We start from the raw sequence: 17,402 nt of genomic DNA, 5'->3' as shown, positions 1-17,402 counted from the left end.
TTTCTTTAAATGTGTAAAAAGAATTTCAGACATTTTAGTGCTGTAAAAAACAGCTTTCTCCAAACACCCTAATTGATCCAGAGGAGAAAATACACATTAACATAATGCTAGTCCGTGCCATTCAGAATAGTGCCTCTAACCTTATGAATTATGTAACAAAATCCTCAGAGAGTCAAAAACCCCAAGACATATGTCCCATAAGCCTTAAAGAAGAGAAGGCATTCCACAGGCAGACAGTAATATTTTTTCCCAAAACTTATATTGTTCCTCTGTAAGTTTGAGCTGGGAAGGCTGCTGGACTCTGCAGGGACAGCAACACACACTCATCCACCCCTGCTACCTTGCCTTCTCTCACAGCCAGCCACGGCACTGCTGCTCTTCCCATGTCCTAGCAAGCATGGGAGGCACATAGGAACTGCATGCAAAATGTATGTGGCTCAAGAGCCACAGGGTCTTTACCCTGTAGTTTTTCCCTTCCTCAAGCCCGAGTCCTGCAAGTATGTTAAGGGCAACGTCCCTGGGGACACGACTAGGTTATGCTGCCTTGCCAACAAAACAGGAAACTAAGAGAAGCTGGGCTTCAGGATTTCTGATACTAGGGAAAACAAGAAGGGGAAAAAAGTTTATTCACCGTATTGAAGCTGGAAAACAAGAAGTTGGAAATAATCACAGGCAATCCAAACAAATGTACTGTGCCATTTCTAAGACAGACATTTAAATCAGGCCCATTTTTCATAGCATATGCATTAGGCCACATCCTAAGGGTTCATCTTATATGATCCCTAGTATCAGACAGATGAAGAAATTACAAACTAGGCTGCAGTATAGCAATCAGGGATAACAGAAAGAAGTAAGAATAAGTTCAGGCAACAGCTCATATATACTTCAGATATCATTTTAACAACCTGTGTCTCATTTTTAATCACTACCCAATTAAATTTTAAGACTAAAGAGCCTACAACTTGTAACTGTAACAAAAAAAAAAGATGGAAGGATTCCTAATACTTCTCAAAAATACATTTCTCTACTCCAAGCTTTTTTCCAGGTCATATACCTATCTTGCCATGCTAGGCTCTCCATAGCTATGCATGATATTACATGACTTCCCAAAACCACATAGATGACTGCTCTTTTAAGCTTTTCACTTTTTGTCTCATGAATTCCCATTTTTGTAGGGTCCCATACAGCCTGTTCTTATACTAAGCAACATTGCACCAGTGGAGACTCATCCATGCAAATATGCTAAACTATGTAAGACTTGGAAAGAATCATGTCACATCCGCTCATAAACTGCCAACATCACCTACTTCATTTCCAGCCACAACTTCAATGAAGGTACAGGCAATAAAACTGACTGCAAAAATGGAAAAAAAAAAAAAAAAACACAACACATGGATCTGAAGGAGGTACCACAAAGATTACAGAGGAGAAAATCTGATATGCCACCTTAAAATATGAAACCCTTGCAAGGCCACATGACTTCTCTAGAACAAATCTATTCTAAATGTTTTTATTTTTTACCACTGGAATCTTCTACAACCTCCACCAGGTAAACTCAGGCCAAATGAGGCCACAAAAGTCACCCTCTTCCTTTTGTTAGTCGTTCATTTGTTGCAATGTTTTCCTTTAAAGAAAAAACTATTTGGGTCAGGGCACATCATCAAACCTTGTGGGACAAGCCCATATTAGCCTATTTTTTTTTTAGTACAGCCAAAATTAATTTGACAAGCAGAACATCCACAATCTAGTGGTATAGCAACAGGCACACAATGGTGTTCTGCCAGATGCAACTATACTCCATCGTGCATATTTTTAATGCATATTAACAGACCTTCTGATGAAGCCATTTTGTGGGCAAATAGATTTGCCTCCAAAGATGAGTTGCTGCTATTTAGCACAGAAGGTGTACAAAAAACACTGTGAATTTCTCCAGGTTAAGCCACTGTGTGTAGCTTAATCACTAACTAGGGGCTTGTACAAAGCCATTCAGTTGAGAGGCACAGCTGTAATGGCTCACGGAGTATTGTTACTGCCCAGCTGCACATAAATTAAACCCATTAGGCTTCAATGCACTCAGCTATCACAAGTGCTTCTTATTTTTGAAAAGAGTTATGGTAAAATCAATCCAACTGAATGAGACTGAAACTCTAGAGCATTATACATTCTCTACTCTTTGGAAATGGAGTTTTCTATTATCTTTCCAAATGTGACAGGGAGAGAAGAGGGGACATTAATATTATAAAGTGCAGTTCTAGTTTGGAAAATGTAAAAATAGCAGCTTTCTATTCAACAGATGTGGCCTCTGCTCTCAGTTTCTGTGCTTGACTTTCACCTGATACAAATGACCATAAAAATGCACAACACAGGAGACTATAATTCACAGCAGCTACGGTATGAAAGTCTGGGTATACTAACAACTGCTTATTCCTGTTAGTGGCCACAAACTAACCAGCTCATTCCCACTAGAATAAACTGGATTCTGTTTTGATACACTCAATAACATATATGCTTACCTTTTTTCCAAACCATGCTGGCAATGCTATGGCTCACACACTTCGTAGGGCAGAACATAGTATTGCAGGGATGATGCTTCAGACAAAGAAACACTACTTTCATCCTGAAGTGGTTAAAAGGAAACAATTCAGACCATGAAAACACATCATACTAGCTTAAGTAACTTTAATGGAACTTAAAAATTTCCACTCACTATGATTTTTTTGGGACTGTGCTAGTTACCTTTCTCGTGAGGCATGTCATTTGTGCAAAAGGTAAGTCATGATTCCCAAGATCAGTAAAAACACCTGAAGCAGTGACATAGTGGTCAGGGCACTAACCTAGGAAAATTCCAGTCTCTGCCTTAATGACTGTTTTTATATTTCACCTCCAGGCTGTATAATAATCTGCACAGTGTGAGGAGCAGAGAACAGTACTTCTTCCTTTCAGATGCCTGTGCACAGCAATGTGGCATGACATTCCCTTCCCCTTGCGCCATGCATCTTGAGGTCCCCGTTATACAGTGGCATGGCTTCTACAGAAACATCCAGCAAAGCTTTTTCTCTAGGGTTTAAGGCTGTCCCTAGAGTGAAGAGAAAATTGAATAAATGAGTCTCTCTTTGAGAATGACTGCTATGCCAATTGCCATTCTGTAACTTCTGGGCCTCCTCTGTTTTTTTTTTTAAAGCAGTGAGCTTTACTCTTCCCTCCAAAGAACAGTTGGAAGTGCCTACTCTCAGCAGATGTATCTAGACTGTGGATCCCAAGTGTCTGGAGATACCTTCCTGCAGCATACAGTAAGGTCCTTGGACAAGGCAGAGTTTCAGGATGCCTTCTGTCTTCCCAGCAATGTCCTAGTACATGCCAGCAAGCAGCTTTCAGCTTAGGTTCTCCCAGGTAGTCTGTATCAGGTTTCCGTGTCAAACACTTAACTTTCTCCATGCATTGCACACAATCCATAGAAAACAGTATTTCGTTGTCTTTTGTTATCATCCTAGATAACTCTTATTTATGCAAGCATTTTTTTTCTTTTAACAAAGATTTTTCCATATACTTGTCTTACAGGATTTTAATACTTTCTAGCAGACCTATGTAGCATTCAGCAAATATAAGTACGAAAGAAAACCTCCAAAGACTCACAGAAGAAAGGGGAACAGCTACTTTACAAATAAGTGGCTCATTGGAGCCATCTGCTCAGCTGACATTACAAGCAGATAGCAATGATATATCTTCTTAAGCTCTCTCTATTCATTACTTACCATTTTACGTTTGTATACTCATACATGCAAACAACTCTAAACTCCCTCATTATTCCCTTGGGATATGTAATTATTGTTTTGTCTATGAAATGGGACAGAAATTTATCTCTGAACACATAGTAATCAAAACATCATTAACCATGCTTTCTGTGATAAAGTGTACAGAATTTTTTTACTCCATTCTCCTGCCTGTGTAAAGATATTTCTGCCACCCAGCTGAGAACAAGCATGACATTTGAAAGGCATCAACAAAGTTCACATATATTGGACAGTGTGTAACATTTCCTGGGAAACAGAGAATAAAATCTAGATATAAAAATAGATGTGGTTTAGCCTATTCATAGAAAATTCTGGATTCAGGAACAAAGACCTTATTCCAATGTATTATGCAAAGCTGCTTTCACCTTTAATTTTAAATGCATATATGAATGTATAAAAGTTTGCAAATAACATATCATGCATTAACTTGTATGAATCTTTACCCTGGTATTTTAAAGAAATGAGGCTCACACAATCATTCTGTCTGTCCATTCATCTGTCAACGTCCTTTCCCATCCTCTTCTTATTAGCCTTTGAACCTCTTCATTGATTTCTACCAAACTGAACAAGAAGTTAAATTAACAAAGACAGATAATCAATTCTATATTATGAAAATTTGGGCTGAAGAGAGGGAAAGGACCCAAATTAGTGCCTCCTCTGAGAAGAAGACCTTTTTAAGTCTGTCCCTTGACCAATTTCAAAGCCTGCTGGCTACTAAGCTTGTACATGCTGACTACCTAGTCAGCACACATATAGCCCAGAAGCAGCTAAGCCACATGCTCCCACTTGCCCGATAAGACAGGGCAATGTGGAACAGGGCATGTGGGAGGACAACATGGAAGACAAATGAAGGTCCTGAAAATACCAAGCAAAAAGGAGAACCATTAAGAGACAAAGGTTCTAAATCCATCAATCAGCCTTTATTCATCCTAATAAGGACCACTTGTTATATTATGTTTATCTGATTGGTTTACAGCTAAAAAGAGGAAAAAAGCTAAGCCTCCCTGTAGAGAAAAGCAAGGCTATTGTATCACTTTATGTCATTACAACATGGACAGATGCATTTGGATTCCTCTGTTCTCTTCGTATTAACAGCATAAAGTTTGGTTCAATTTATACTCCGTTATAATCTATGGTTTGGCTTTTTCCTAGAATATCTGTAATGTTAGGAATATCACATTCAAATTTGAGTACACAGTTCTAATAAGACTACTCTGAAACAATTTTTTTCTGCTTTTTAGTCATTCACAATGATACACTTATTGCTGATTTTAATCAAGCGCTGGCTTAATGTTAAAGTTGCATTTTTTTTATTTATTCCTGCAACCAGTGAACTCCATAGTGAATACAAATGTGTCGGAGTCACTTTGCTTTTCCATTAGCATCGTTGAGAGTGTAAGTCTGAAACCAGTGCAAGAAGCAGCATGTGTCAAATTAAAGTCACTGGTAGGGCATGCAATCCCACCAGATGAATAAGTGTCTTAGAATCATAGTTTGGGTTGGAAGAGACCTTTAAATGTCACTATGGCAAATCCTACTTTAGATACTGTAATTATGTGAGTTGATATAGTTTTGAGCTCAAACGAGACAAAATCATTTACACTGGCTGAACAATGAGCATCCTGCCTCTACAAAACATGTAAACAGTGATAAAGGCAAAGAATAGTCTTAATTAATAGGTTGCACCTTTATTTTATACCCCATGAACTTGACTCAAACTGATGAAAACAGTGGAAGGCTTGAAAAAAATACTGGGATAGGGTCGTTCAGATAAGTGGAAGGTGACAGGGAAAGGAAATCTGTTGTTACCAGAAATTTCTTATGTTAAAATACATTAGCTTGACCAATGAAGAACATACGCGCTATCTAGTAATTCCCATAATCTTTATAGGACTCCAGCCAAGACATGGAGAAAAAGAGAATGGATGTTCACAAGGAATAAGAATCCCTCACAATTTCTTTAATAAGTCTACCTAAAAAGCAGATGTAGTAAAAGTTTAATTTATAGCTGTGATTATAAAGCCTTTACTTGCCTATTTCACAATTTCCTTTCAAATGTTTGTTGGGAAGCACAATAATTTTATTCCACTGAGACTTGTGTGCAAATGTTTAATTCTAGCAAAGAACTTGAACTTTATATGACCTCTGGGAAATGGTAATTATTTTTTCTTTACTTGATTTGTTGAGCTTTCATTTCTTCACTGTGAAGATCAAAAAAAGCTGTCCCAAAAAGTAAATTTAGCATATGCTCTGAAGCCTGAGGTAATTATGGAAAAGTTCATCCCTCTTCTTCTAGTTATCTTAGAGTCCAGTCCTGCGCTATTGTAAGACAGGAGAGCTTCAGCCCTAATTTCAATAAGAAATGCATCAATTTTACAAGGAAAGGAATGGGGACCGGACTTAGAAAATCCAACATCGCCATCTATTGGATTCTGTTCTGAGTGAGATTCACAAATACTCTAATCCAGCTAAGAGTTCTCTGGATCTTAAACACTACAAATTCACCCTCTTTAACAGTAAATCAAGAAGTCTTTTTCTTAAGGCAGCAAGATAAATTAGACAACCTATCTTCAATTTCAATGAAGTCTGTTCCACAAGCGTTGAGTTCCCAAAGCTCAGTTTGTTTTGTCAAAACTTTTGTTACTGTAAAATCCATTAAGTAAAGCTGGTTGGCAAGCTTACAGAAAAAGTAGTCAACTAACTAAATTCTGTGGATGCCTTTAAAAATTCCTTCCTTAAACTTTTAAGTACATGAAGTGGCAATTTCATGTCCATATTCCGTTTTATTTTTAAAAAGAGAGATTATGCTGTCCAGGCAACTTGAGACTAGAAACTGTAAAAAAAGGAAAGCTGTGAAAAGCACTGCCTCCTTTGACCGAAAGCTTCCAGAAAGAACATGCATTCTTTTAGTAGAAACTCTTTCATTCACTCTTTATTTCTAAAATAATTCACCTCTTGTGCAAAACATGAGTTTACTATAATAATAACAAAAAAATAAAAGAGAAGTTATTTTCCAGAATGCCGAGTTTTAGCAGCAGAATTTGTACTCAGCTGCAGTTCGTGCCAGTCAGCTCATCTGCACCCTGGCTGTGAGTGCAATAATTCCTCTGCAGCTTTGCAGTGCTGGTATTTTACCAGCATGGCACCCAATGTGCCTTAATATCCACATTAACAGACTCCTGGTTTATGCCTGTTCATTTATATTATTCCTGTTTTAAGCAGTACAAGCCTGATTTTTTTTTCTCAAGAAATGCATACTTCTAAAATACATGAGGAGTTACCAGCAGCAGATACTTTATAAGTTTGAGTGTAAATTAGCCATTTTCACCCAACAACAAAGGCTCCTGCGTTCATGACTGGGTGAAAATAGACTCCAGCCTAGAGATCCTAGTGCCACACATAATTAGAGGAGCTGCACTCAAGTGGGCAACATAGCAAGCCTAAAGCTACAGATAAAAGATCATTTTAATATGCAGAATTCATAACCCAAATTTTCTCTTGTCCTGCTGTGCTCCTCCTGCAAAGCTTAGGTGTTCTGCGAAAAACAAGAAGCCTGCAAATATATTGCTCAGTTTGTGGGCCTCACGTTGGCTCTACCTTGTGAACCTTCTGCTGTAAATACGAGTATTTAAGAATGTTTAAAGACTGCAGAATAGTTATAGTCTCTGGCTGTTTCAAATCAAGGCTTTTGTTCCATCTACTGGACAAATTTAAATCTCCCTTCAGTCTCAGATTTGAAATACCTTAACATTTTTAATATTGTATGAAACAAGAACAGTATGCAAGACTAACTAAACAAGTTTTAGGATCATCTCAAAGTTACATGGGAAAATCCACATATTCCTGAGATACATAAACATGAAATGTTCATCAGGGGAGCTCAGAACTGGAATAACTCACAATTCATAGAGACATTTAGAAAAACAATGCAACTTTCTGGAATGAAATATCAGAACATTGTTATACACAAAGACAAATTAAATATGTGGGTATCACAAGTCTGCAGGAGGGAGTGCAAGCTTTAACAAGGAAAGAGCTGCTTTTATTTATCACAAGATCCAGAATGTTTTAAGGATGATTTTTTCAAAATGCAGGCACATCTTTTTTCATGTGAGCAAACACATGAAATTCAGCAGTAAAGTGTCACCCAATACGTCCCTGAAATCACTGTAATTATGCACACAGATTCTATGCCTAATTGTGTGCAGAGCTGTCTTGAAAATGTGTCCATGAATACTGGAGCTACAAACTCCCAGTGTGAGATTTAGTTGCCAATTATCGTTCTCAGCAGTTTGTTCAGCATAAAATCGGCTGGTTTGTAATATTTAAACTATTGTATGTCTATTGCTACATTTTACTACACACTACATTGCACCTGAGTCTATTGATCAGGCCAGATAACATCACCGTCAACACGCTGTAGGTTTGGGAAGAAACAGGAAAAGGTTTGGAAAGGTAAAGAAGTTCTTGCTGGAAGAAAGTATTGACATATAGACTCTTCCTCTGACTTTATCTCTTCAGTGTAAGCCTGGCTCAATTAAAGTGTTGTAGTATTAAAGTGTTCCACTTAAGGTACTCAGTGATCCTGGATTCTGCTGCATGCTTACCCAGAGAGGTAAGCCCATCCAAAACAGAGCAAATCTCAACAATACTCGCTAAGGATTCCATCGCTGAACTCTTATCCAAACATAACTACTTATTCAGGATTATATGTTCTTGATTTTTTCAACAGGTGTTCAGTTAAACAAACATCAATGCTCTGAAAAATCCCTTAGCACTAAGAAGATTAAACAAATGACACCGAGTTTTCATTTTTTGTATATATAACATCTTCAGCCAATCATACGCTTCCACTTACAGCAATGAATTAGAGGCTCTGAAAGACTGATTAAAGCAGTAACATGTTCTGTGTTTGAACAACTAAGATTTAGTGGTAAAAACTGGCAATTGCCCTATAACCTCCAGGGTGTTTCTTACTACAACACTTATGTTTGAAAATACTGTAAGACAACTTGTTCTTGTATTTTCCAAACATAAAGTGACCTATGAACACAACTTTCCTGTAAGGCAAGTTACAGTGTGAAGAAGAGAAAGTGAGACATACAGACAGTAAGTCAGCACTTGGGAACCTTAAAGACAGAAGGCATTGACTATGCTGATACTTAAAGAGGGGTTAGAAAGTTTCTGCCTCTTCATTTGCTGCCCGGAAGGTTGGTCCCCCGACAATGGGCAGAGAGCCTCCGGTTCTCCTGGTGGGTGTCTGTTCCTTGAATACCAGTGAAGCCTTTGGGATTTTACTTCATAGTGGCACTGATGAGCAGTTCCACAGAAGAGAGATTCAGAGACTTTCACTGAGCTACAGCTTGCTCAGGGCTAACCACAGAGGGAACCAACAATCCTAAACAGCAGCCATGAGGCTCACAGGTCACTGCTTTTTTAGCAGTCCTGGGGACCTCTTAATCTTTAATAAAGTAGGACCATGGGAAAGCTTGCCCTCCTTGCTAGATCTAGGCTCAAGATTCATAAAGGCTAATCACCCCTATATGACAGCAAGGAACTAGGGTGCTGGGCAGTTGCATTTTTTTCCCCTGTGTTGCATTGGGAGAAACAAAATGCTGAACAGACTCCAGTTACAAAGTTCAGGGAGCCCCAAAGTGTCTCCAGATCAGAGGAGATGCAGGTAGAAAACTTATATGGTAAAACCTGCTAATTTTTCTCACACTTCTTCCTAGGAAGTCAGTAAGATGGTAAGATGTTTCATCAAAGTTGAAGAACTCTATTTGAAAAAGGTTATGGTAAGGAAAAAATGTCAATCATTTTGGAATAGTAACCCTATGAGATAGGAGCCAAAGGCAGCACATAGATTTTGGATGGTGCGCAACAGAGCTTGCCAGGGACTGGAGTTGGGAGCCACAGCATTCCTGAAAAGCAAACATTCCCAGTACTGGCTCCTACTAAGTTAGGAGCTGTGTGAAAGCTAGAAACCCCTCCCTCAAACAGAGGCAAGGTAGCATCTTGCCACTGATCAGCAGCAGCTCAAACCTTCTTAGCAGGTACAATTTCTGTAGAGTTTTTGCTGGCAAATAAACTCTCTTTTGGAAAAGTTAAAATAAAGGCTAGCACATGACCCTGGATGGGTTGCTGACCCCTGATGTCCAGTATTATTCTTACCTGTTCAATTCCTTCTGGGGATGAAACATCATAACTTATTCAAACCCCTGTGCTCTTTGCACAGCCAGAGATTTAAATAGCATTTCAGCAAATTCAGAACTGCAGGGATTGATTTTGTACCACAGCTGTAATTTCCTTCTCCTTTTTCAAATGACGTGATATTTAACAGGACAGTGTGAAGGTTCAGAAATATTTTCTGTAAGTCAGAATAAATTACACAGTGCTAGCGGAACAGCAGAAAGGCACATTTTTGTGGCCTAAATCATTGCAGCTGGGATGTTACAGAATGCTGAATCTATTTTTTATCCAGAGAGAGAGGGAGAGGGAGCCATAAAGCTCCTGTTTGCTTTCATTATAACTAGCCACGCTCTCGTCAACTTACTGCAAAGTGTTCCAATCTCTGATTAATACCTACGTCAAGCACTGGCACCAACAGACTCAGTCATCAAAACGCTCATTTAGAAACAGTGATCAAACAAATCAAGACCAAAAATGAATCTGGCATCCGAAGCTTTAATTTCTACCCCAACTTTGAAATGACAAACATCCCACGGCCCTTCAGGCCTAGTGATGTCATTTAGAAGTTCAGAAGTCAGGACACATCTCAAAATATTTCTAAAGATGCACCTCCTCCTCAGCATCCTCATATGGGATAGATACACTTCAGTTCACTAATGGAGTTCTGCCGGATTCAATGCTTTCTTGGTATTGTAACAATGGTGGCTGGTAACTCCAAAAGAGCTGATAAGGCTTTAACAGTCAGCATATTTCCCCTCAGTATGAGGGGAAAGAAGAAAGGGAATCAGTCTTTATTACTGGTAACAGATTGATTACCTCCTGTTTTTAAGAAACCATGTTCTCTGAGGATAATCCTTGACCATGTCTTACTGATCATAACAGATTCTACCTAACCCAAATCTGGAACAACATATATAGTGCAGGGGCTTTTTGGTTGTTGTTGGTTTTTGCTATTGGGTTTTTTCTTAAATTAGAGCATTTAATAACTTATTTAGAGGAACATTTTAAACTTTCTATCAGAACTTGCTTATGGGAAAGCTGTTTAGAGCAAGGAAAACCTTGTAAGAATATACCTTGACTGCCTCATGGCTTGGCATAGTGGTTTTCAATTAAAAAAAAAAGTGCCTTTGACTTCACAACTTGTGAAAATTCAGTTTTGTTTCAAAATTTGGGGATTAACATTCACAGGGCACACAAGGAATGCATGCAATGCAAGATGAAAGATAGTTTTATTCCAGTGCTTAACTACACAGAACTCAGTTTTCACATGTCACCAAAAGTGAGCTCCATACTGGAAACAACCAATTCACGGTGCTGTAGAAGTGACGCAGCTGTCGCATGCACACTAAAGCTGCTCACCAGATAAGGGAGCCACCAGCTCAAAGTAGTGCAGGCAACAAAACCTGAGCCAATACCACCGATCTGCTGCTCTAGATATGGTCCCTCTTTTGTCCACCTGCATTCCTCCCCATTATCTTCTCGCAGTACTTTTTTCAGCTGATCACGCTTTCACCCTGATTTATCTTTTCAAGCCGGGTGGCACCTACCCGAGACTGCACCTCTCCCGCCATCCCCAGTGCCCTGCGTTGCTTTATCTACCACACACCCCCGTCCCTCAGCTGGTTCCAGGCGAGCCTGAGCCGTGCCCTTACCACGCGTGGGGAGAACTGCAGAGGGGCTCTACCACCCCAGGGCCCTCCCACAGCTTGAACTGCGCCCGATCCCTTGAGGAGCCCCCAGCCTCCCCGCGCCCTGAGAGCTTCCCTGCACCCAGCCTGGCGGGGGTCTGCCCCAGTGCTGAGGGGGCGGTTTCAAGGTGTAACTTCTCACCTTGCAGCGAGCCCAAACGCCAAGGGACCCCCTTCCAGGTGCGCAGAAGGGTTGTGCAGGTGGCCTGCTCTAAAAAAAAACAAAACAAAAAGAAAAACACCGCACAGGCGAGTGCGGCCTCAGAAGCAGGGCTCCCCTCAGAGCTTGCACCGAACGCGAGGCACCTCCTCGCGCCTCCTCTGCTCGCGCGGCTCTTCCCGCCTCCCTGAGGCGAGCCCGCGCCCCACCGCCGCGCGACGCGCCGGCCCCGACCCTCGCGCCGGCCCCGACCCTCGCGCCTCCCGCCAAGACTGCAACTCCCAGCAGCCCGCGCGCGAACTCCTCCCGCTGGCCGGCGCCGGCAGGAAGCGGGCTGCGGGGTGAAGGGTCAGGAGCGACGGCCGGAAGGGAAGCGCAGGTCTCTGTCCGGTGCCGGGAGCGCGGCCTGGGGTGGGCCCGGAGGTGAGGGCGGCGGTGTCGTGGGGGGCGCTGGCCGCAGCCCGGCCCCTTAGCTCAGGGGGCGGGGTAGGGCTGGGATGACAGAGCCGGGAGTGGCTGCCTGGGGCCTGGCGTGGAGGGGTCGTGCCGGGGCTGGAGGGGAGCGCGGTGCAGGCGGGGCTGGCTGCGCGCAGTCTGCAGGGGGCCGGCGTGGGCCGAGGGGTGGACGAGTGTGTGTGGCTTCAGTCCCACTGCAAAGAAAAAGCCGTAACATAGTGCCGTGCCGGTCCCGGGAGTCTGAGCTTGTGAATTAACCTGTTTATGGGAACAGACTGCTGGCCCCATGTCGTTATACAGTGCATAGAAGAAGCACGTATAAGTTGCGCCCTCCCCTGAGGGATAATACTCTCCCTCACATGATGTACATGAGTACTTTTAAGTCCTTTAGAGGTTCAGTTGCTGACAAGGCATTTATATTGTGCTTATTGAGAGTTATTTCTTTCTCATTTCTGAAAATGTAACCCCTCCAAGGAGTCCAACATGGAAGAGTTTAAAGATGCGAGTCCACCTGAAGAGCTACTTGATCACTTAAAGCTTTCTGATCAGAAGTCTTCAGAGAATGGCCCCAGAGATGCACAGAATCCCAAAAACATTGAAAGTGGATATACACCATCTTCAGCCAAAGATCCCACAATGGCAGATGAGTGTTTCCATGACTGTCATGACTCCTTTGAGGCAAAAGAACCAGTGCTGGATGACGAAGGGAATTTACAGAATGATGAGAATAGCTCAAGGAAGCAGACAGAACTAGATGAAGAATACTTACTAGAACTAGAAAAAGATATGCCAGAGGAAGAAAAACAGGTAATCTAAAGTACGAAAGTTGAATATAAAAAGATATCTTTTCAGTGTCACGTTTCTGAATAGTCTGTGACCAGCATGAAAATTGACTTTTAAAACTTTCTCACGTCTAGTTTTACTATTCTTAATTATTTCTTTTAGATAACAAATTTTTTAAGCTTTCCTTGCTATTCTTAATCATCACATTCCATTGCAGATTTTTGTCTACTTTCATCACTGTGTAAGGTGACTGTGACTCAGAGAGATTATAAGAAACAGAAGTCTCTGTTCATGTTACTTAGTTTGTGTGCATTCAGTGTTTTCACCTGATTAGCTGCAAGGTGCTTGTCCAAAACTCAGAGCAGGTTTCAGGATAGTTTTTGTATCTGAAAGGCTAGTTTATGTAATACAACTAATTGGGATTAAACTTGAAAGTATCCCTGTAGATTACTAAAGCTTTAAACAAACAAACACATTAAATGTGTGGGTTTATTTACTTTCAGAGCAGTTACAAAATGTTTGGGTAACAAACTGGATAATGTTGTGGGAAGTAACAAAATAGGTCTTGGCAGAAGTCCAGCACCCTCTGTAGTCGTGTTTGCTCCGTGTGAACCACTTCTTTTGAACCTCAGTCAGTGGTGTCACTTGACAGCAGTTAGTTTTCAGGGTTCTAAGATATTTTGGTTGTCAGGTAGTTAGAAAAAAAGATAGAACTTTTTTTTCCTAACTTTGAGAAAACTTGTTAAATCACTTTCAGGATTAGACTCTGTTCACTTGAGTAATGTGGTGAATTCCACTGGTAATTATGTTCTCATTTCAAATAGTGGAAGGCTTTCTACTGATTATGGCTTTTTTTTTTTCCTACATTTTTTTAACTTTAGTTTGCAAATGGTGAGAGAGTAAAGATATTAAAATCTGTGTCCCAATATACAACTCTTGCAATTTTTTTTTTAACATTATTTTTGACAAGTTATATAGCTTGGTCTCTTGAACAGATCATATTTCAAAGAACTGATCAACTCTCTGAGAAATAATTAAATTATCCAAACAAGTTGTTACTTGTACTGAAAATCAAAATAGTGATGAAAAGTACTACTATAGTCTTTGGTAGTTGGGGAAAAGATTGAATTCTGATGTATTGTAACTTATGTGAAGGGAAGACTTCAGCACATTTTTTTTTTATAGTCCTGTAGTCATGAAATAGACCTTATTTTAATGAAGGAAATAGAGTCCTTACTGAAGGACTAGCTGCATAATTTGCATTATAGGTAACATACTGAACAACTGCTTATGATGAGGGAAGGAAAAAGTGGAGCAAGGAATGGCAGCTGACAAGAGAAGGTAGGCTGCACGTTAGGAAAGATGCCCCTATTTCATAGGAGAAGACAGTTTATTGTATAGCTGTACCGTTTTTATTCTGGAAACTCCCAGATCACCAGGAGCATTAGAAGAAATTACTACTGTAATGGGCAAGTACTACTAAAGTGAGGCATTTAATGAAAAAGAAGAAATGAAGGGTCATATATATTTATTTTTTTTAAGTACTTAAAATGTTATGAATGTTTCAGTGAATTTCTAGGAGCTTATTACTCTTTTGTACAGGCAGGCTGATCTTTTCTAATTCAACTGACGTGGTAAAGCTGGACCACGCTTTTTTAACTGTTGGCTAGCCCTGTCTGTGTTGTATAAGTAAGTAAATAAATGCTGGCAATACATTGCCCAAAAAACTTGGAAAGGGGGAGGGGCGTGGTAGTAACCTTACTATGCCGTAGTCTTGCTGTCAGCTACTGTAAATAGAGAATCAGGGTCAGAAATATGCAGAGCTAGGATGCCAGAGGCAACCAAACATCTAAATCGTTTGTAACAAACCAGTATAGAGAAATTTAATCAAGTTGTGACTCAAATGCTTCCCTTGCTAGTAGGGTAGGATTTCTGACCAAAACAGATCAGTGACGACAAAAAGGGAGGGTTTTTTTACCTGTAGTACAGATTGCCATGTTAATGTAGAAGTTCCTTGACATGGAAAAGCAATATGAGACTAGTGGGGATGGGGAATGTGGAATGTAATCTCCTTGAAGTAGGAATTAAACTAAATGTAACACTTGTCTGCTGCTTCACCTTGTGGAAATCGCTTCATATCTCTCCTGGCTCTCAGTTTTGACATCTGCAAAATGGGCATAATGATGCTTGCCAGTTGTAATACTTTGAGATCTAATAAGGAATAATGGGGGTACAGAGGATCTCAAGATGCTGCCTAGTGCATCCTTTGCCCTGAAAGGGCCTCTGGAGAGGTCATGTAGTCCAGTCCCTTGCTTAAAGTTAGATCAGCCCGCCCAGAGCCATGCAAACATCTCAGGGCCTGGAGATGGCACATCCTTTCTGGGTCTCTGCTCTAGTGTTTAAGTACTCTCACGGCGGAAACTTTTTTCCTCGAATTTAATTAGATTTCCTTTGTTGCAACTTGTGGCCACTGGCCCTTCTTTTTCTGCGTGCCTCCAGGAAGAATTCATCTCCATCTTCTCTAGCAATGTGACACTTTTCCAAAGGCTGAACAACTCAGTTCTAGGCTGTCTGCTTAAGTCATGGTCTCCAGTGTCCTGACCATCTTGGGGGTCCTCTGCTGGACTCCCTCTGGAAAGTCGATTTGGGGGGGGGTGGGGGGGGGGGGCACAATACGAGGAACAGGGACACGACACCAAAACTGGGTACTCTCCAAGTGCGTTCTGTCAGGTGCTGAACAGAGTGCAATAGTCACTTTCCTTCACTGATTTGCTACACAGGAAAACCAGTATCACATTGCCCTTCTGTCTTTTCCAGTTTACAGTAAACTGTCCCTTTTTTCTGCATGGCCTTGTTGCTTGTACAACAAAGAGCATTGTCATCATGAGTCATGATGAGGCTTCTGCAGCATCCTGTAACTTGAAGGCAGCTTGAGAGTTTCATAGACAAAATGCTAAAAACTGAAGGGAAAGTTACATCACAGAAACTCTAGAAAGAGCAGCAGCCCTGGAAATTTGATATCTTCGTTTTCATGCTGCTTTTGTTTCTGTTGTATTCTTAAGTATCATTTAATTTTGCACATCAATTTTGTACCCTCTGTAAAATGAGCAAAAGAATTGTGAATGTTGAATACTTGCAGTCAACTTTGTGGAACTCCATTGAAAGGTGCTATGGGAATACAAAATAGTAACTGTTTAAAGCTGGAAAGATTTCCTTAGAGAAAGTATTGAGACAGCTGCAGTTCTCATCTTTCTATAAGTTTATTTCCAGTGGTATTGAGCAATTGTGCTTTCAGCGTGGTTTATGATTATACCTAATGAAATGGAGGGATTCCACCTCCTAGTATCACTGTAACAATTAGACTGGCAATATTTATATTGCGAACTTTGTATTCCATGGAGAGCTTAGTGGATTATATAAGCAGTCTTTAAAATATAGCTATTTTTTTCTTTAACAAATTATGGTTGGTATCTCTTATAGGCAGAGCTTGAGAAATCCAGAAACTAGAGATTAATTAGAAGCCTACAGTAGTTGTTTTAACTGTTGAAGTAGCTCATTTGTATGATCTTACCCTGCATCACCTTACATTCTCTGTGTAGTAAAACCATAGGGATAGGTCATTCCTGAATCGCCACCCGAACTTTCCTCATAGTACTTGGAATTGACGGCTACAAATTTCATTTTATTTTTATTTTAAAAAGTGAAATGTTTTATATATTTTGATTATTAAAAGAATCTGTTAAATCATACAGCTTTTAAGGAAAAAAAATCCTGCAGTTATGGTCTGAAAACAGCTGCTGTACATCCATTTATTCAAAGTTTTTCAGACACTTTAAACCTCCTTCCAATTACTCAAAAGGTCGTTTGAGAAGAAAGGCAACATGACTTTTTTTGCAGGTGGAGAAAATGAAGTAGAAATATTCAGAACTCGTTTATTTGGCTGTTTAGGTTGTGACCAGACACTCAGCAGCAGTGCTGTGCTTAGGCAGTCCTCCATCAGTTCTTCTCAGCCCCCTGCTGCCTCCTTCATTGTGCTAGCGCACCTCCCTGCGTGAACGTGCAGTGAACCAGTTACTGGGGATGATTCAGATGAAAAAAAAATGCTGTATTTTTAGATCAAGGGCAGTGCTGGTAAAAGTAGACATCCGATGGCAGCCTCGTGATGGCATACAGGGGTAGATGGATTTTCTTCAATTACACTACTTGCTTAAATAAGAAAAACCTGTGAACTGTGGTTGCCGCACCAACCATAAACTATGTACTCAAGTCATAAGGAGAGTGGGATGTTAGCTCTGCTTAAATCGAATTTATGGAGCTACACCTTAATAGTTGGGT

The 17,402-nt window shown here is 40.5% G+C and overlaps 1 protein-coding gene across 3 annotated transcripts in view; it reads left to right on the top strand.

The window, feature by feature from the left end:
* Positions 1-12,161: 12,161 nt before the first annotated feature.
* Positions 12,162-17,402, top strand: part of TTC1 (tetratricopeptide repeat domain 1) — a 32,671-nt gene continuing 27,430 nt past the window's right edge. The window contains exons 1-2 of one of the 3 annotated variants that reach the window (XM_086759111.1): positions 12,162-12,207; positions 12,759-13,091. In XM_086759111.1, coding sequence (XP_086615237.1) covers positions 12,768-13,091 — 324 coding nt within the window. In that variant the 5' untranslated portion in view covers positions 12,162-12,207; positions 12,759-12,767. The other 2 variants (XM_086759112.1, XM_086759113.1) reach the window with 2 other exon arrangements.

This window comes from Chlamydotis macqueenii, chromosome 14, assembly GCF_036417535.1.
Source record: "Chlamydotis macqueenii isolate bChlMac1 chromosome 14, bChlMac1.mat, whole genome shotgun sequence".
NCBI classification, from domain to species: domain Eukaryota; kingdom Metazoa; phylum Chordata; class Aves; order Otidiformes; family Otididae; genus Chlamydotis; species Chlamydotis macqueenii.
The sequence above is the reverse complement of the archived record's forward strand: the minus strand, read 5'-3'. Positions and strand labels throughout refer to the sequence as shown.